Source organism: Gouania willdenowi, chromosome 20 (assembly GCF_900634775.1).
Source record: "Gouania willdenowi chromosome 20, fGouWil2.1, whole genome shotgun sequence".
In the NCBI taxonomy this organism is placed as follows: domain Eukaryota; kingdom Metazoa; phylum Chordata; class Actinopteri; order Blenniiformes; family Gobiesocidae; genus Gouania; species Gouania willdenowi.
In genome coordinates, this window is record NC_041063.1 from 9,108,249 (window position 1) to 9,129,455 (window position 21,207).

The following is a 21,207-nucleotide window of genomic DNA, read 5'->3' on the forward strand; positions in this document are numbered from 1 at the left end:
CCTTTAATGTTGCTGTTCTTATGATATTTATGCACTCTTGTTTTATTATTTTATTGTGTTGCACTTGTACTCTTGCCACAACTCTGTACAGCACTTTGTAATTTTATCTGCAAAAAGCGCTTTATAAATAAACTACTTACTTACTTACTCATGCTGTCCTCAGTTAAAAAACATAGATCTGCACATTGCACTTTGACACCTCTGGACAATATAACATTTTTATATTTTTTTATATTTTATACTGTACTGCCCCTTGTGGGAAGAGTTATTTACGTTTTGAGTTTCTTGTGTTTTGTCCACACAGGGCTACCATAGTTCTTGTGTTTTTGTCCACATAGAGCTTCCGTAGTTCAGTCATGCTCCTAACAGTCTCACAGCAAGTAACACTTCACAGTGTTTAAGCCTGTAACATCCCATTTTGGCTCTACAAAAATATCTGTCTGTAAGTATTTGAATGATAGTAATCTTAGCTTCTATTAGTAGCCAACATTAGTCATTTTAGCATGTTTACAGTTCATAAGTTGTAAGAAAATATTCGGCGCTAATACCGTTAGCATCCCTATGGCAGTTTCCATGTAAATTAGCATTGTGCTAATCGCTTGTTAATGCTGCTGTTTTTTGAGGGTTTTTGTTAATTCTAAGCTACTTATTTTATGTTGCAATGTATATTTGCCCATTAAGATTGTAATATGCATTATCTTTGTTTCTGTATGTTACAGTTTTACAGTCTATCCAGTAAAACACACCAAAACAGCAAGACGCTTCCTGGTCCTTTATTGGAGACTGTTCACTATCTGTAAAGCTAGTTCACACACACTAGTACAGGCAGAATAGTAAAAAGACAAGATGGAATGCCAACCAAAAGTCGAAAAAGATGACAACACTGCTGTCCCTGACCACCAAAGTACAGTCAGCAATGCTGGTGACCTGTGGGAAACAAGATCGAACTGTTCCAACAGCTCACGTGCCAGTCGGCGGTCCTGTGCCAGTCAACGGTCCAATGCAAGCGTTTTGGCTGCAAAAGCACGTGCTAAAGCAGCAGCCGCACAAGCGCAAGTATCATACGCTGAAAGAGAAGCAGAGGTGATAAAGGAACAAGCCCACATTAAAGCTGAAGCTACAAAAAAGAAAGCAGAGCTCAGCGCTGACCTCCTCAAACTGCGTCTACAAAGTGCAGCTGCAGCCGCCAACGCCGAAGCAGAGGTCCTAGAGGCAGCAGCCGAGGATGAAGGTGGAGATACCTGGTTTCCAACAAATAGCAACAACGTCGTCCAGAACAGGTTAGTTCCACCTCTGCCAACTGGTACCCACTTTGACTCTGTACAAGCTACCACACTAGTGCTTCCAGAAGCTCAGCAATTAATGGACAATGGTGTGTTTGTGCAAAATAAAGTCAAAAAGCATAGCATACAAAATAGTGAGATCAGTGAATATGAGTTTCAAGAGCTACCAGTGGTGCAATCACCAAAGTATAACACCATCAGTGGAGCAGATCGTTCCTTCAACCAAAGCTCATCCAAAAATGCCATTTTCACATCTCACCCGCAGCACCCAACCCCAGTTACTAACGACCAAAGATTTCATCCACGCTCTATGGGTCAGTCAGCCAACTTCCAGCCCAGATTATCTCCCACACGACCTGTAGTCAGTGCTAACGAGTCCGATTCCCCAGCCACATCAGATTTAGCCAAGTATTTGGTTCACAGAGAGTTGGTTAGCTCAGGGCTTCTGACGTTTGATGATAAGCCCGAAAATTACTGGGCCTGGAAGGCATCTTTTTTAAATGCCATAGAAGGGCTTTATTTATCCCCAAGAGAGGAGTTAGATCTCCTCTGCAAGTGGTTAGGCCCCAAATCCACAGAGCAAGCAAAAAGATTAAGGTCTGTACACATCTATGATGCCACAGCTGGTGTCAGGATGGTGTGGCAAAGATTGGAGGACGTCTATGGGTCCCCTGAAGCTATAGAGAATGCTCTCCTCAAAAAGTTGGAAGATTTTCCCAAAATAGCCAACCGAGAAAATCACAAGTTGAGGGAGCTAGGTGATCTCCTCACAGAGCTGGATGCTGCCCATGTAGATGGTTTCCTACCTGGTCTCAGTTACTTAGATACATCCCGGGGCATCACTCCTATTGTTCAAAAACTCCCATTCCACCTACAAGAGAAATGGATCACTTCAGCATCCTACTACAAAGAGCAACATCATGCTTCTTACCCACCATTCCCAGTCTTCGTAAAGTTTGTGTGTGACAAAGCTAAAACTCTCAACGACCCAAGCTTTGCCCCCTTGCTTTCTACTGGTGGCCCAAGTGTTTATAGGCCTGAAAGACTGAACAAACACAACTTTAAAACTGCAGTATCTGTCCGTAAAACTGAAATAGCTGCTCCAAAAGGCTTTCGTGACTCCCCTTACCAAAAGGTGGTTGACCCAGATAAACAGTGCCCGCTTCATAACAAACCACACTCCCTCCGCAAGTGTCGTGGTTTCAGAGCAAAGACTTTGGATGAGAGAAAAACCATTCTGAAAGAAAAGAACATTTGTTACAAGTGCTGTTCCTCCGTCAACCACATGGCAAAAGAATGTGACATAAGTGTACATTGCAATGAGTGTAAAAGCGACCACCATGTCACTGCGCTGCACCCTGGACCAGCACCGTGGAAAACTCAAGCTCCAGACTCTGCAGCCCCAAACGAGCATGGCGGGGAGCAACCAGAAAACTCCACCCAAACCATTGTGTCCAAATGTACAGAGATCTGCGGCAAAGGTAACAGCTCATGCTCATGCTCCAAAATCTGTCTAGTAAACATCTATCCTGTTGGACACAAAGAGAAGGCAGTGAAAGTCTATGCTGTGTTAGATGAGCAAAGCAATAGATCTTTAGCAAAGACAGAATTCTTTGAGATCTTTAACGTTAACACATGCACTAAAGTTTACACTTTCAAGACCTGCTCAGGTGTAGGTGAGACAAGGGCACGCCAAGCTGACGGTTTTGTAGTAGAGTCACTAGACGGCAACACTAGTGTCCGGCTTCCCACCTTAATTGAGTGTGACATGCTCCCAGATGATCGATCTGAAATCCCGACACCAGAGGTCGCAAAACACCACACTCATCTTAAGCACTTGGCAGACAAGATTCCAGATTTGGACCCAAATGCTTCAATACTGGTCCTCCTTGGTCGGGACATACCTAGAGTGCACAAAGTCAGAGAACATTACAATGGCCCCCACGACGCTCCGTACGCCCAGCACCTCGACCTTGGCTGGGTCATAATCGGTGAGGTCTGCCTAGGGGGTGCTCACGTGCCAAGCAAAGTCAGTGTTTACCGCACAACAGTGTTGAACAACGGTCGTACATCTCTACTGGACTTCTGCCCTAACTCATTCCATGTAAAAGAAAAGGTCCGGGCCTCTGACTTTCCATTTAATTCTTTGAACATGACCAGCTTGATTGGCATAGATGAAAATGATTATCTCAACAAGAAATTGTTTATGAGAACCTCACATGATGACAAACCCGCCATGTCAGTGGATGATAAACTCTTCCTGGAGATCATGGATGAGCAAGTCTTTATGGATGAGTCCAACAGCTGGGTGGCGCCACTACCCTTCAAAACAAACAGGCGCAGACTGCCCAACAACCGAGACCAAGCAGTGAAACGTCTCAATTCGCTGTGTCGCATGCTTGACAAAAAGCCCCACATGAAAGAACAGTTCTTCAACTTCATGCAGAAAATGTTTGAGTCAGGACACGCAGAACCCGTCCCGCCACTCAACGAAGACCAAGAGTGTTGGTACCTCCCGTTTTTTGGTGTTTACCATCCTCGGAAACCTACCCAGATACGTGTAGTATTTGACTCTAGTGCCACTCATGAAGACACATCCTTGAACAATGTTTTGTTGAGCGGCCCAGACATGAATAACACACTTATTGGGGTCCTCTTGCGGTTCCGTAAGGAACCTGTCGCAATCACAGCGGACATAGAGCAAATGTTCTATTGTTTTGTCATTCGTGAGGACCACCGGGACTTTGTCCGTTTCCTGTGGTACGAAGGTAACGACCCCACAAAGGATATCAGAGAGTACAGGATGACTGTACACGTGTTTGGAAATAGCCCGTCTCCCGCCATAGCAATATATGGCCTTCGGAGGGCGGCTTTGGCTACACAAGAGGAGTACAATGACATGGCCAAACAGTTTGTCCTTAAAAACTTTTACGTTGACGACGGACTGGCTTCCTTTCCCTCAGATGCCAACGCCATTCAAACTTTTAAAACCACTAAAGAAATGCTTGCAGATTCTAACATTCGCTTGCACAAAATAGCCTCCAACAGTCCAGCTGTAATGGAAGCATTCCCATCTGAAGAACGTGCAAAAGAACTGAAAAACCTTGACCTCGGTGCAGAGCCACTGCCCTTACAGAGAAGTTTAGGACTTAACTGGGATTTGCAAAATGACTGTTTCACCTTTGTTGTGTCACGAGAAGACAAGCCATTTACGAGAAGGGGCATTCTCTCTACTGTTAACAGCTTGTATGATCCCCTTGGGTTTGCAGCCCCCATCATCATGCAAGGCAAGTCTCTCATCAGAGAATTGTGCTCAGAGAACTGTGAATGGGACACCCCACTGCCAGCAGAAAAAGAGGCACAATGGAAATCTTGGAAAAACTCACTTGTTAACTTGGAGAAACTACAAATCCATAGACAGTATGTAAACACATCACTGCAATCTACCTGTCAAAGAGAGTTGTGTGTTTTTGCAGACGCTTCTACATCAGCCATATCAGCAGTCGCATACGTTCGAGCTACAGACACTGAAGGTCACGTCCACGTAGGCTTCTGCATGGGCAAGTCCAAATTAGCTCCGAGACAAGTCCACACAGTACCTCGCTTGGAGCTATGCGCTTCAGTTTTGGCGGTAGAGCTGGGGGACATGCTACTAGATGAACTTGACATTGAAATTCACAAAGTGAAATACTACACTGACAGCCGAGTAGTTCTAGGCTACATCAACAACACTAGCCGAAGATTCTATGTTTATGTCGCTAATCGTGTTGCTCGCATCAGAAAGTCCTCCGAGCCCAGTCAGTGGCACTTTGTAAGCACGGAAAGCAATCCCGCCGATCACGGAACACGGCATGTGCCAGCTTCACTTCTAAGTTCTACCAATTGGTTTACTGGACCCGACTTCCTGAGGAAAAGTGATGGAGAGTGTCCTATGTGGCAAAACAGTTTTGAACTTGTTGAACCTGCCACAGACGCAGAAGTCCGCCCACAAGTTTCAACGTTTGCAACCACAATTGTGACAAAATCGTTTGGTTCGCAAAGGTTTGGGCGCTTCTCCAGTTGGAAACGTCTTACACAAGCTATAGCCAAACTCATTCAAAAGGTCAGATCCATTTCAAAAGCTCCTGAGTCAAATGAACCAAAGATGGACACTCTAACACAAGCAAAGTTAGTTATTTTACGAACTGTTCAAGGCGAGACATTTGAAAAGGAAATTCAAACTTTGAACAAAGGAGAGGACGCATTAAAACACAGTCCACTGAAAAATCTTGATGTGTTTTTGGACAAAGATGGACTGGTGCGAGTAGGAGGACGTGTGTCTTCTGCTGAAATAACTCAAGAGCAAAGCCAGCCTATCGTTATTCCAAAGAAGCATCACATTGCCACTTTACTGGTTCAGTTCTACCACAAACAGGTTGCGCACCAAGGCAGACATATCACCGAAGGAGCCATCAGGTCTGCTGGTCTGTGGATCCTTGGAGGGAAAAGGTTGGTGTCAAATCTTCTCAACAAATGCATAACCTGCCGCAGGCTACGAGGAAATGTACAACAACAGAAGATGGCAGACATTCCAGCGGATCATCTCACCCAAGCTCCTCCTTTCACACATGTCGGAGTGGACGTGTTTGGACCGTGGAACATCAGCATCCGCCGGACAAGAGGTGGAGTGTTAGAAAACAAACGCTGGGCAGTAATGTTTACTTGTTTAGTCACACGAGCAGTTCACATCGAGGTAGTTGAGTCCCTCTCAAGTTCGAGTTTCATAAATGCTCTCAGAAGGTTTCTGGCCATAAGAGGCCCAACCAAGCTCTTTCGATCAGATTGTGGAACTAACTTTGTGGGAGCGTGCAAAGAGCTTCAGATAAGTTCCGAAGATCCTGAGCTTCAATCCTACCTCAAAAACGAAACATGCACTTGGAAGTTTAACCCACCTCACTCCTCTCACATGGGAGGGGTGTGGGAAAGAATGATCGGAGTGGCCCGACGTATTTTGGACGCTATGCTGCTGAAAGTCCACTCTCCAAATTTGACTCACGAAGTGCTTGTAACGCTCATGGCAGAGGTAGCAGCCATAATGAACGGTCGTCCATTAGTTCCCGTGTCATCCGACCCTTATCAACCCGACTTGCTGACACCAAGTGCGTTACTCACTCAGAAAATCTGTCCCGTTGCTATTCCACCTGGGGACTTTGATTCAAAGGACTTGTACCGTAAACAGTGGAAACAGGTGCAAAGTCTTGCCAACTCATTTTGGAAACGATGGCGAGAAGAGTATCTTGCTACCCTTCAACCAAGAAGAAAATGGCAAGCAGATCAACCAAATTTATCCATTGGTGATGTTGTTCTCCTGAAGGACACTCAGGTCAAAAGAAACGAATGGCCTACTGGACTTATTGTGAACACTTATCCTGGTCGAGATAAAAGAGTACGTAAAGTAGATGTACGTGTAATTAAAGAAGGTACGGCTACGGTGTACACAATACCGATTTCAGAAATTGTGTTATTGGTTAAAGGTTAATAGTGGTATAGCAGTATACCAGGCAGGGAGTGTACTGCCCCTTGTGGGAAGAGTTATTTACGTTTTGAGTTTCTTGTGTTTTGTCCACACAGGGCTACCATAGTTCTTGTGTTTTTGTCCACATAGAGCTTCCGTAGTTCAGTCATGCTCCTAACAGTCTCACAGCAAGTAACACTTCACAGTGTTTAAGCCTGTAACATCCCATTTTGGCTCTACAAAAATATCTGTCTGTAAGTATTTGAATGATAGTAATCTTAGCTTCTATTAGTAGCCAACATTAGTCATTTTAGCATGTTTACAGTTCATAAGTTGTAAGAAAATATTCGGCGCTAATACCGTTAGCATCCCTATGGCAGTTTCCATGTAAATTAGCATTGTGCTAATCGCTTGTTAATGCTGCTGTTTTTTGAGGGTTTTTGTTAATTCTAAGCTACTTATTTTATGTTGCAATGTATATTTGCCCATTAAGATTGTAATATGCATTATCTTTGTTTCTGTATGTTACAGTTTTACAGTCTATCCAGTAAAACACACCAAAACAGCAAGACGCTTCCTGGTCCTTTATTGGAGACTGTTCACTATCTGTAAAGCTATTTCACACACACTAGTACAGGCAGAATATATACATTCAATTATCATTTTTAAACTATTTTACATTGCTATTTAACTGGACCCTGTTCACTTTGCACTTTGCATATTTTACATGTTGACACTTTGCACTGTTTACAGTATTCTATTCTGTGTTTTATGTTTTGTGCATTCAAATAACGCTTTTTATTTTTTGCTTTGTGTTATATTTTTTCTGCAAATATGTGTATTACTAAATTGAGTGTTTGTTGTTGCATGGCCTCGCGGGACAGTCTTTTACATTTCACTGCACATCTGTATGAGCATGTGACAAATACAAATCTTGAATCTTGAATCCTGAACACAGGGAAAACGTGCACACTACATGCAGAAAGATCACAGCTTCAGTCCAGGAGTCTAACCCGGGGCCTTCCTGCTGTGAAGCAAAAGTGTCAACTACTGATTTACAATAAATCCTGCCACATTCAATCATGATTGATTGCAAAGTGATTGACTAAGAAGAAAAAGGAGATAACTCATTTAAAGTGTGTTTTAAATCCTATACCACTGGTATTGGGTGGTATCCTCAAAATATTCATTTTGGTGGCAGAAAAGCTGTAGGTTGTGTTAGTTTTCAAATATATTGGGAAATGATGGTGTGATTTTGGTTGATTGGTTGTTGGTTGGTTGGCTTGCCTTTAAATTTAAAATGATTTTTATTTCAAAAGTGAACTGATTATCTTGATTGTCAAATATTTACATTTCAAAGAAAATAATGAAGTTTATAACAAAGGTAAAATAACACTTAATTATCTAATAATAACACAAGGTAGCAATGTAATGCCAAATCTCTTTTACCTGCTTATCCTGCTTTATTTCGTCTGATACTTTGACGGCATTTTAAAAAAATCCCCTATATATGCAGTGATTGTGTTTTGCACTATATAATAATAACGTACTATGAAAATGTCTCAGGCAAGTGAGTAAAAAGGCTGTAAACTAAAGACAGAGATATGCGAGCCACTGCATTGTGCATCTTTTGTAAAAGTGGGCCGGGCCTGCAGCCAGGAAAACCAGGCGGCTACCGAGGGTGCCCTCTGCTGTAAGGGTGCCAAAGTGCACCCCCCCCAAAAAAAAAGACCTGGAGCTCAACGCTTTAAAGACAGTGGAGATGATAGCAGACTTCAGGAAGAACCAAGCCCCCCTCACCCCCCTCACCCTGGGAGACTCTACAGTGAGCTCTGTGGAGTACTTCTGCTTCCTGGGGACCATCATCACAAAGGACCTCAAGTGGGAGCTGAACATCAGCTCCCTTGTCAGAAAAGCTCAGCAGAGATCACAAATGTTTTACCAATTCTAAATATATGAAATATATGATCAATTATTGTATCAGTGGCTAAATATATTTTGAAAAGGGTCAAAATGACGAAAAGTAGTGTGGAAATAAAGAAGGTTTGAGATCTAGATTATTCATTCAATACATTTATTTACAAATATACATGTACCATGCAATTATACAAAGAACTAAACAAACAAAGAATAAAAACTAATTACTCCTTCACAGAGGAAAACAAGCAACCTGAAACATTTTTTTGAAGTCGAGAGAAGAACTTCCTTACTGACACACTCCCTCTCCCTCTTTCTCTCGTGCTTTTTCTTGCTTTCTCACTCTCTTGCTTTCTCTCTTTGGCTTTCTCTCTCTTTCTCACTTTTTCTCTCACTCTCTCTCTTAAAAGTTCAGCACGCCCTGTCCAAAGTCGAGAGAAGAACTTCTGAACTCGTTTCAGGAATCTGCCCGAGAACCTCATAGAGTTGGAGGCGGGGAAAGAGACGTCTTCTGCATTAGGTCCATTGGAAGAGGGAAACAACTTCACAGGAGAACGTGGGACATCCTCAATCCAATCTTCTGATACATGTGTCTCACAATGTCCACATTTGTCATTTGCAGGAGACAGTGGGGACTCATCATCCCCATTTTCTGTTTCATGTTTCTTAATGTGTCCATCTTGGCCAGATGAAAGAGTAATGTCATCCATTTCTTTAGTAGGAGGAAAAATAAAAAAAAGATTATTTAGAAATTCAATAGAACAACTAGTTGATCACCATGTGCGTGATTGTCTCCACAGTGCAGTCACTCACTATTCTCTGCTGTCTGGCTCCTGGGCTGGCTCAGGTATGACCCTGTGATAAAGGGATGCTGAAGAGCCTCAACAGGAGAGATTCTCAGATCCCCATCCAGATGTAACAACTCTTTTAGGAAGTCGATGAACACCTTCCTGTCTTCCATTTCTTCAGCATCCTCTACTTCAGAAATCTAGATTTAAAAAAAACAAAAACAAGAGTTAGATCAATACACAAGTTCACACCTATCTTGCTCATGACAAAACAAAAAAAAGAAACTGTGAATAAATTCAGCTTATTAACGCATTTTTAAGGTGGGTTGCATTTTAAAGAAGAAATCTCTACGAAGTATTTGAACTCAAATACCGTAGAAAACACTTACATAGAGCAGGTCATCCAATGATGAGAAATGAGCACGAGATTTGGGCCACTCCTCTGCTTTCTTTTTGTTTCTAGATGAGTATTCTTCTGGGGTCTATGGAAACACAACAACAATGAAAAGGGTTTATGAGAAGTTTAGGGCAACAATCAAGGCTCAACAACAATGAAAACTATGTTTTACCATCAGCCTCCATTGTGTGCCAAATTCATCCTCTTTACAAAAGAATCTCTGGCTGTACATGCCAAAGCGGAGGTGGTATTTCGACGGCATGCCCAGCATCTCCACCATGCACTTCATCTGCAGAAAGAACACACAATTACACATATTAGGGGCAGTTACTCAAGACTTACTATACATGTGGAAAAGAGAACATGTGTTATTAAATGGATGAAGGGATGATGTATATAAAAAAAGAAAAGACCTACCATGAGGTATTCACAGTGGAAAGGAAAGAGATGATCATTGAGGTAGAGAAAGGCCAGCGTACAGCCCACTCCCCACATGTCAATGGCTCCTGAGAATGGAAGGCCAAGACAAACCTCTGGGGCTCTGCGACGCAAAATGAAAGAAATACACTTAAGAAAAATGTTGCTTAGCATTAACTACCAACACTATAATGACAGAGGTTTGTTACAAAAACACAGAAGTAATTCAGGGTGACACCTTCATACCTGTAGCCGTTAGACTGAAGAATCATTCCGGGACAGATGGAAGAGAATGAAGAAGCCATTCCAAAGTCAACCAGCTTCACTCTGACTGGATCCTCGTCTATGTCGGCCAACATAACATTGTCGGGCTTGATGTCGCCATGCATGACCCTTACAGACTTAAGTCCCTGCAATGCCACCAACAGCTATAGGGACACAATTAGAAAAGACATGATAAGAATAGAGTTTCTCTTATTCAGATGTTTAAGATCAGGTTTGCACTTCAAGATTTCTTAAATCAATCAGCAAGCATTACCATGGGATTAAAACGATTCATACCTGCTCTGCAATGGGGCGGATATTGTGTACTTTAATTGAACAGACTAGATGGGATAAATCCACGTCCAACAACTCAAAGACAAGGCAGTTATAGCCCAAGTATTGAAATTGTTCGTAGAATTTAACTACATTGATGTTGTCTGCATTCAATGAGCCGATGGTCTTCAGCATGGACACCTGAAAGGAAAGAAGCACTATTAGATCACCTTTATATCGCTGTACCTCAACAGTTCATAGTTAAAGTCCTGTTGGAGGCCCAAAAAACTAGGAGAGATCCAAACACCTACCTCATCTTCTATGTCTTGCAAATACTCATTCTTCAGGATTTTTACCGCCACTGTGCTGCTGCTGTTATCAGCCCAGCACTTTGCCACTTCTCCGAAGCTGCCTTCTCCAATAAATTGGAGGATGGTGTAATGAGTGGAGTTGCTCTGGAGGACCTGCCCTACCATTAGAGGATGTGCTGTCAAAGTGGACAGACAGAGCACATGGTTAGTATTCAGAATTCAAACATTAAGACTCACACAAACAAGGAAATCTCCTTCTGTCCTGGAAAATTACTTCATATAAGAAGTCCTGTCTCAGCATTGACTGCATGTGTAGGACGTCCTCATTTTTTTTTTTGATACACTCAGAGTATGAGCCATGTTACTTTTCACAGTTAAAAGGTATAGTAGTAGTAGGTAGTAATACATGGTCTCAGTTTTCAAGAGCTCCTCATGCTATATGACAATTATTCTGTAAACATTGAAGTCAAACACTCTTATTTTATGTATTATAAGTACCTACTTTTGACTCTGGAAGCTCTCACAAACTGTTCCTAACAGTATTAACTATATCAAATATTGAACTGTTTTTTTTTTTTCAATGAAAAATATTTTTCATGATTTGAAACCCGAGTAAATATTTTCTAATAATATTCTGCATGTTTTTAAATATATTTAAATCTAGTGATTCCTTTCATGACTATTGTACAGTTTTCTTTCATCTGAGCAGATTAAATTTCATCCTCATATTTTGTCTGTATAGTCTGTCTTACCTGCTGCAGCCATTCCTCACTCAGGTCTTCACAATTTAAGCTTTCAAACTTCACAAAAATGCTGGTTTTACTATTTGATACTCAGAAGAGAGACAGTTCCCAACCTAACCACTAGTGCTGAGAGTGGCTACTGCAGTTCTGGTTGTCTTTCATCTCTTCATTCTCTTTCATTTTGCAACCATGGCAACCATTGGCTTTCAAGTAAACACATTATGAAAGTGTTTCCTATATTCAGGGCCAGCCCTGTCGCCAGGCAAACCAGGCGGCCGCCGAGGGTGCCATTTGCTGGAGGGGTGCCACATTGCAACCCCCCCACAAGAAAAAAAAAATAATTTTTTTTTTAAAAATGTATCGTAAAAATGAAACACACCCTTTACAATCACATGTTTTTTCCTAATTAAAATATCAATATAAAAAATCTGGTGGTACTTATGTGGTACATTAACTATATGTATAACGCCAACATATCTAAATCCATAGAAATACCGTTAGAGATGTCTACAGTGTTTAATGAAATATACTGTTTATATAAAAATACACAATTGTGCCCATGGTGACACCATTTATCAATGTAAAATGATAGTATAATAAATAGATATATTCAGTTCTCTCTCTCTCACACACACACCATGGTGACTCCAAACCAGCAAATACAAGATTATAAACAAAACTCTAACAACTCATATTATTATGCATGTATTGAGTTTGACTGAATACAATGAGTCTTGATATCATTTACTAAGTTGAGCATTTGTACACTTTAGTCTAAAATTATTATTATTATTATTACATTATTAAACATTTTTATTGATAATTCACTGAGCTATCATCAAGTCCAGACAGTTTTTCTGACTGCTTGGATTTTAGTTCTTGTTTTACACATTCATCCAATTTTTGTCCTTTCTTTAACCTTTTTTTTCGAATAAGTTACCTTTTTCCCCATAAGTACCTTCTCTTTCCAACAAATATACAGTTTTCTTTCTTCCCTATATTTTGCCTGTTTTTGTTCCACTTTTAACCCCCTTTTTGACTATTGTTTACCACATTTTGCTCATTTAAGCTACATTTTGCCATTACATATTAACTGTTCCCTCTTTTTGCAACTCTTGACTATTTTGACCCATTTTAGTGACTTTTCACTCATTTCTTACAAAGTTTTTGCCACTTTTGGTGCTGTGATGAGAACGAAAACCTGACTGAAATTTATCAAATATTTTGTTGAATGTTAAGAATTGACTCAGTTGGTTGAAGACCACCTTCTCAATGATCTTGGCCATGAATGGATGGTTGCTGATTGGTCTATAGTTAGCCAGTATAAAGGCATCCAGTATTCTCTTTTTTAACAAAGGTTTCACTGCAGCTACTTTCAGGGATTTTGGTACGGTGCCTGATTGGAATGATCAGTTAATTATCTGACATTAATCAGTGACAATTGACTTTACAACAGTTTTAATAAAGATTGAGGGTATTGTGTCAGGGCAACATGTTGATGGATTCAGCTGCTGAACAGGCTCCTCTATTGTTTTTGGGTTCACTGTAATAAACTCTAACATTGGAGTTGACTTATCCCTCAGTGGTTGAAGCTGATCAAGCTTTTTGTGATTTTGCTTTTTTTTTCTGATGTTTGACATTATTGATTGTATTTTTTCATTGAAATATACAGCAAATTCTTTGCATTTTCCAGCTGACAGTAATTCAGGGTCTATCTGATCTGGGGGGGTTGTGAGCTTTTCAATTACAGAAAACAACGTCAGAAAAGTATTGCTGCCTTTCTTTGAACAAGCCATCATTGAATTTTCGCAGACTTATTTTGTACAGTTCTAGATGAATTTGGAGTTTTGTTGATCTCCATTTACGCTCAGCTCTTCTACAGTCAGATTTCAAATTCTGCATTATCTCAGTCCTCCTCCAAGGTGTTTTCTGTGTGTTTGGTTTTCTCTTAGTTTTGATTGGAGCCACCACATCTATGACATTACAGACTTTTGTATTAAACTCATCCAGAAGATCATCAACTGTCTCAGCACTCAATGTTGATGTCATTGCTATGGCTTTCATAAACTGTGCACTTGTGTTGTCATTTATGTACCTTTTCTTTAAACACACATAAGTAGGGGGAACAGATGTTACAGTCTCTAGGTCAAAAAAGACACAGAAATGATCAGATAAAGCTAAGTCTCTTACATCAACAGCAGAGATATCAACACCTTTAGAGACAACCAGATCCAAAGTGTGACCTTGAGTGTGTGTCGGACCAGTCACATGTTGTGTAAGACCAAAAGTATCCTTTAAAGCATACAGTTCTTTGGCAGTATTGTCCATGTTATTGTCTACATGAATATTTAAGTCACCTGTTATTATTAAAAAGTTGTATTCAGTGCATACAACTGACAGCAGTTCAGCAAACTCATCCATGAATTCTCCAGAATATTTTGGGGGTCTATAAATGACTAAAAACAGAACTCTTGAATCACCCTTCAGTAAGAATGACATATATTCAAAGGAGATAAAATCACCAAATGTTATTTTTTGCACTGAAATATTGATTTAAAAATGGCAGCAACTTCACCACCGTTCCTGCAAGTATGACACTTATTGAAATAAATAAAGTCTTGTGGTGCACTTTCATTGAGAACAGTATTACTGATACCATCATTTAACCATGTTTCATTAAGAAATAAAAAGTCCAAGTGATGTGTCAAAATAATATCATTAATTAGTAGTGACTTGTTAACAAGAGATCTAACATTAAGAAGAGCTAATTTTAAAGACTTTACTGAAGACACTGGTGGACTTTTTGGATGACATGTTATAGGAGTCAAATTTTTATCTCTATAAAGCTTTTTGCTTTTCTTTAATTTACAATTTTACCTGTGTTACCTGTCACCACAGGAATTAAAGAAGCTGCAATAACTCCATAAGTCAGTGTGTGTCCGTGTGAAAGTCCGCATGTTTATGCCTCTGTCCATCCACTCTTTTCATTATATCCATGTCTTTTAAGGCTTTTATTACATAGTGTGGGCTGTAGTCGTCACCAGCGGGTCATCGCCTGGACTCAAATAACTGTAAAGAGTTCTTATATTAGTCTATTTTCTTTTTAAAGTTGTGTTTTTGTGGCTTTAGCCTAAGATTACATATTTGTATATGTTCCCTACAATATAAATAGGTTCACAATACAAGTATTTTTTTTATAGTTTCCGTTTCCACTATATCCAGAATAATAATAATCTTTCTCAACAAGAACTGTTGGAATCAGAATCATTAAAAGCCAAATGATGCCCAACCCTAACAAAGAGGAAACACTATGCGGTGTGTAGGTGACCAGCCATGTTTTTTCTTGGCAGAAATACTTTTACATTACATTACATTACTTTTTATTGTACATTCAGCTAACATAAAAATCTTGTTTTCAAATATGTAGAATAATTGTGAATTTATCAGTAGCAGTAGTAGTTTTAATATTTTAGTTAATTTTCTGCAGGCACCTTTTTTCTCTCCATCAAATGTATTTAAAAGAAACTAAAATTAAAGAGAGCATGTTATTTAACTGTCGAACCTTGTCAAAATTTCATTTATTTATATATTTTTTTCGATTTAAAAAAAAATGTTTATGGTCTTGGTCTTGGTCTCGGCTCCCGAAAGTCTTGGTCTTGTCTTGGTCTCGGCGCATTCTGGTCTCGGGCAAGTCTTGGTTTCGGGCAAGTCTTGGTCTTGGATAGTGTGGTCTTGAACTCATCACTACCTGTGGATGACATCACAGGGTTAGGAAATGGCCATCACGTTTGCTTTGACTATCAGAGCACTTCCACTATGTGACGTAATACGCTGACGGCTGCGAAAATTAGTGACGTCCGCTGTGGTGAAAAAACTAAAAATTTCTGAAAATGGACTAAAACCACATTTATAACACTTTACGCTGATATAATCTAAAAAAAAATCACAAGGTTTGAATGTAAATCAAAGGAAAAGAGGCGACCAGGCTACGAGGAATAAAAGTGAAACTAAAAGAACGTCACATTGAGAATGGTTGCTCACACTCACCTTCTGCTCACAAATATGAATTATGTTGAATAAAACATAATGTGGCTACAAATGTCTCTGATTTCTTATTCTTGAACCACAGTGTCTTTTTTATGTCAGTTATTATCTGATAATATGTCTTACATATAATAATATTTGGGTTCTAGATTATTTTAAGTTGTTCAAGACATATTATTGCATTGAACTTGAATGATCTCCGTTATTTATCAGTGCTCAGGTGTGCATTTCTCTTTAAATGTTGTCGCCACAAGGAATTGTGAGTCAGAATTATTTCGTCTCCTTTGGTAAAGGATGCATCAGTGTTTCCTAGGCTAAAGGAGGTAAAAAAGGAAACATTGAGCCTCTATTCCTGGGCTTAAAGAGAACTCGAACGCTCTTTATCATGGTCCCCATTTAACTCATTCAGTGCCAGCCATTTTCAAAATTTCTAACCCCACTAAATGAGTTAAACAATTCCGGGGATGAAGGAACAGTGGATAATAAAGCAGATAGGAGGGACTGTTCAGACGCAGCCCTGGTATTTGTAAACACCAGGAGAATCCATCTTGCAGGCAAGGTTACCATATTTGATCCTTGAACTAAAATGAGTTTGACGCAAACAATTCTAGCCTCTGGCAGGCGCCTCCGACACACCACAGTGAACACAGAAAGACTCAGGAAGAGCTTCTTTCCTCATGCTGTCCTCAGTTAAAAAACATAGATCTGCACATTGCACTTTGACACCTCTGGACAATATAACATTTTTATATTTTTTTATATTCTATACATTCAATTATCATTTTTAAACTATTTTACATTGCTATTTAACTGGACCCTGGTCACTTTGCACTTTGCATATTTTACATGTTGACACTTTGCACTGTTTACAGTATTCTATTCTGTGTTTTATGTTTTGTGCATTCAAATAACGCTTTTTATTTTTTGCTTTGTGTTATATTTTTTCTGCAAATATGTGTATTACTAAATTGAGTGTTTGTTGTTGCATGGCCTTGCGGGACAGTCTTTTACATTTCACTGCACATCTGTATGAGCATGTGACAAATACAAATCTTGAATCCTGAACACAGGGAAAACGTGCACACTACATGCAGAAAGATCACAGCTTCAGTCCAGGAGTCAAACCCAGGGCCTTCCTGCTGTGAAGCAAAAGTGCCAACTACTGATTTACAATAAATCCTGCCACATTCAATCATGATTTGTTGCAAAGTGATTGACTGAGAAGCAAAAGGAGATAACTCATTTAAAGTGTGTTTTAAATCCTATACCACTGGTATTGGGTGGTATCCTCAAATTATTCATTTTGGTGGCAGAAAAGCTGTAGGTTGTGTTAGTTTTCAAATATATTGGTAAATGATGGTGTGATTTTGGTTGGTTGGTTGGTTGGCTTGCCTATCAATTTAAAATGATCCTTATTTCAAAAGGTAACTGATTATCTTGATCGTCAAATATTTTTATTTTAAAGAAAATAATGAAGTTCATAACAAAGTTAAAATAACACTTAATTATCTAATAATAAGCTAAGGTAGCAATGTAATGCCAAATCTCTTTTACCTGCTTATCCTGCTTGTATTCGTCTGATACTTTGACTGCATTTTTAAAAAATCCCCTATATATGCAGTGATTATGTTTGCACTATATAATAAAAACGTACTCTGAAAATGTCTCAGGCAAGTGAGTAAAAAGGCTGTAAACTAAAGACAGAGATATGCGAGCCACTGCATTGTGCATCTTTTGTAAAAGTGGGCCGGGCCTGCAGCCAGGAAAACCAGGCGGCTACCGAGGGTGCCCTCTGCTGTAAGGGTGCCAAAGTGCACCCCCCCCAAAAAAAAGACCTGGAGCTCAACGCTTTAAAGACAGTGGAGATGATAGCAGACTTCAGGAAGAACCCAGCCCCCCTCACCCCCCTCACCCTGGGAGACTCTACAGTGAGCTCTGTGGAGTACTTCTGCTTCCTGGGGACCATCATCACAAAGGACCTCAAGTGGGAACTGAACATCAGCTCCCTTGTCAAAAAAGCTCAGCAGAGGATGTACTTCCTGCGGCAGCTGAAGAAGTTCAGTCTGCCAACAAAGATGATGGTGAACTTCCACAGCTCCATTATCCAGTCCATCTTCTGCTCCTCCATCACCATCTGGTACGCTGCAGATACGGCCAAAGACAAGGCAAGACTGCAGAGTATCATCCACTCTGCAGAGAAGATAAGATTGTTGCCGACCCCTCCCACCCCGGTCATAAACTGTTTCAATCTCTCAGGAAGAAAGTTTCGGTCAATCAGGACCAGAACCTCCAGACACAAAAACAGCTTCTTTCCCTCTGCCACCATTCACATGAAAACAGCCCCATATATCAGATTTTCTACCATCACAAATGTTTTACCAATTCTAAATATATGAAATATATGATCTATTATTGTATCAGTGGCTAAATATATTTTGAAAAGGGTCAAAATGACGAAAAGTAGTGTGGAAATAAAGAAGGTTTGAGATCTAGATTATTCATTCAATACATTTATTTACAAATATACATGTACCATGCAATTATACAAAGAACTAAACAAACAACGAATAAAAACTAATTACTCCTTCACAGAGGAAGACAAGCAACCTGAAACATTTTTTTTAAGTCGAGAGAAGAACTTCCTTACTGACACACTCCCTCTCCCTCTCTCTCTCTGGCTTTTTCTTGCTTTCTCACTTTCTTGCTTTCTCTCTTTGGCTTTCTCTCTCTTTCTCACTTTTTCTCTCACTCTCTCTCTTAAAAGTTCAGCACGCCCTGTCCAAAGTCGAGAGAAGAACTTCTGAACTCATTTCAGGAATCTGCCCGAGAACCTCATAGAGTTGGAGGCGGGGAAGGAGACGTCTTCTGCATTAGGTCCATTGGAAGAGGGAAACAATTTCACAGGAGAACGTGGGACATCCTCAATCCAATCTTCTGATACATGTGTCTCACAATATCCACATTTGTCATTTGCAGGAGACAGTTTCTAAATTTGCCCATCTTGGCCAGATGCAAGAGTAATGTCATCCATTTCTTTAGTAAGAGGAAAAATTAAAAAAAGATTATTTAGAAATTCAATAGAACAACTAGTTGATCACCATGTGCGTGATTGTCTCCACAGTGCAGTCACTCACTATTCTCTGCTGTCTGGCTCCTGGGCTGGCTCAGGTATGACCCTGTGATAAAGGGATGCTGAAGAGCCTCAACAGGAGAGATTCTCAGATCCCCATCCAGATGTAACAACTCTTTTAGGAAGTCGATGAACACCTTCCTGTCTTCCATTTCTTCAGCATCCTCTACTTCAGAGATCTAGATTCAAAAAAAAAAAAAAAAACAAGAGTTAGGTCAATACACAAGTTCACACCTATCTTGCTAATGACAAAAAAAAAACAAAACAACAAAAAAAAAAAACACGTGAATAAATTCAGCTTATTAACGCATTTTTAAGGTGGGTTGCATTTTAAAGAAGAAATCTCTACGAAGTATTTGAACTCAAATACCGTAGAGAACACTTACATAGAGCAGGTCATCCAATGATGAGAAATGAGCACGAGATTTGGGCCACTCCTCTGCTTTCTTTTTGTTTCTAGATGAGTATTCTTCTGGGGTCTGTGGAAACACAACAACAATGAAAAGGGTTTATGAGAAGTGTAGGGCAACAATCAAGGTTCAACAACAATGAAAACTATGTTTTACCAGCAGCCTCCATTGTGTGCCAAATTCATCCTCTTTACAAAAGAATCTCTGGCTGTACATGCCAAAGCGGAGGTGGTATTTCGACGGCATGCCCAGCATCTGCACCATGCACTTCATCTGCAGAAAGAACACACAAATACACATATTAGGGGCAGTTACTCAAGACTTACTATACATGTGGAAAAGAGAACATGTGTTATTAAATGGATGAAGGGATGATGTATAAAAAAAGAAAAGACCTACCATGAGGTATTCACAGTGGAAAGGAAAGAGATGATCATTGAGGTAGAGAAAGGCCAGCGTACAGCCCACTCCCCACATGTCAATGGCTCCTGAGAATGGAAGGCCAAGACAAACCTCTGGGGCTCTGCGACGCAAAATGAATGAAATACACTTAGAAAAATGTTGCTTAGCATTAACTACCAACACTATAATGACAGAGGTTTGTTACAAAACACAGAAGTAATTCAGGGTGACACCCTCATACCTGTAGCCGATGGACTGAAGAATCATTCCGGGACAGATGGCGGAGAATGAATAAGCCAGTCCAAAGTCAACCAGCTTCACTCTGACTGGATCCTCGTCTATGTCGGCCAACATAACATTGTCGGGCTTGATGTCGCCATGCATGACCCTTACAGACTTAAGTCCCTGCAATGCCACCAACAGCTATAGAGACACAATTAGAAAAGACATGATTAGAATAGAGTTTCTCTTATTCAGATGTTTAAGATCAGGTTTGCACTTCAAGCTTTCTTAAATCAATCAGCAAGCATTACCATGGGATTAAAACGATTCTTACCTGCTCTGCAATGGGGCGGATATTGTGTACTTTAATTGAACAGACTAGATGGGATAAATCCACGTCCAACAACTCAAAGACAAGGCAGTTATAGCCCAAGTATTGAAATTGTTCGTAGAATTTAACCACATTGATGTTGTCTGCATTCAATGAGCCGATGGTCTTCAGCATGGACACCTGAAAGGAAAGAAGCACTATTAGATCACCTTTATATCGCTGTACCTCAACAGTTCATAGTTAAAGTCCTGTTGGAGGCCCAAAAACTAGGAGAGATCCAAACACCTACCTCATCCTCTATGTCTTGCAAATACTCATTCTTCAGGATTTTTACCGCCACTGCGCTGCTGCTGTTATCAGCCCAGCACTTTGCCACTTCTCCGAAGCTGCCTTCTCCAATAAATTGGAGGATGGTGTAATGAGTGGAGTTGCTCTGGAGGACCTGCCCTACCATTAGAGGATGTGCTGTTAAAGTGGACAGACAGAGCACATGGTTAGTATTCAGAATTCAAACATTAAGACTCACACAAACAAGGAAATCTCCTCCTGTCCTGGAAAATTACTTCATATAAGAAGTCCTGTCTCAGCATTGACTGCATGTGTAGGACGTCCTCATTTTTTTTTTTGATACACTCAGAGTATGAGCCATGTTACTTTTCACAGTTAAAAGGTATAGTAGTAGTAGGTAGTAATACGTGGTCTCAGTTTTCAAGAGCTCCTCATGCTATATGACATCTATTCTGTAAACATTGAAGTCAAACACTCTTATTTTATGTATTAT

General features: G+C 40.2%; 1 protein-coding gene and 1 long non-coding RNA gene across 3 annotated transcripts; one reads left to right on the forward strand and one right to left on the reverse strand.

The window, feature by feature from the left end:
* The first annotated feature begins 315 nt into the window (after positions 1 to 315).
* Positions 316 to 7,376, forward strand: LOC114454415 (uncharacterized). The gene is made up of 3 exons (XR_003672538.1): positions 316 to 442; positions 720 to 1,280; positions 7,309 to 7,376. It is a non-coding gene; the product is annotated as an uncharacterized LOC114454415 (long non-coding RNA).
* An 11,516-nt stretch (positions 7,377 to 18,892) lies between these two features.
* LOC114454584 (homeodomain-interacting protein kinase 3-like) lies at positions 18,893 to 20,596 on the reverse strand. Of its 2 annotated transcripts, XM_028435144.1 has the most exons (6): positions 20,430 to 20,596; positions 20,115 to 20,296; positions 19,628 to 19,744; positions 19,448 to 19,540; positions 19,066 to 19,240; positions 18,893 to 18,964 (listed from the first exon to the last, which is right to left on the reverse strand). In XM_028435144.1, exons 3-6 carry the CDS (start codon positions 19,742 to 19,744, stop codon positions 18,918 to 18,920), a joined length of 432 nt encoding a protein of 143 aa, XP_028290945.1. In that variant the 5' UTR covers positions 20,115 to 20,296; positions 20,430 to 20,596; the 3' UTR covers positions 18,893 to 18,917. The 2 variants fall into 2 exon arrangements, with proteins under 2 accessions (XP_028290945.1, XP_028290944.1); XM_028435143.1 differs by lacking the exons at positions 20,115 to 20,296; positions 20,430 to 20,596 and adding an exon at positions 19,871 to 19,972.
* Between the last annotated feature and the right edge of the window lie 611 nt (positions 20,597 to 21,207).

Excerpts from the sequence above, each read along its gene's own strand:
- LOC114454584 (XM_028435143.1), bottom strand. The coding sequence starts at position 19,948 with ATGTGGGGAGTGGGCTGTACGCTGGCCTTTCTCTACCTCAATGATCAT. Across the intron at positions 19,745-19,870 it reads TCCACTGTGAATACCTCATG|ATGAAGTGCATGGTGCAGAT; the intron begins GTAGGTCTTTTC and ends TTCTTTCTGCAG. Across the intron at positions 18,965-19,065 it reads GAGCCAGACAGCAGAGAATA|AAATGGATGACATTACTCTT; the intron begins GTGAGTGACTGC and ends CTCTTACTAAAG.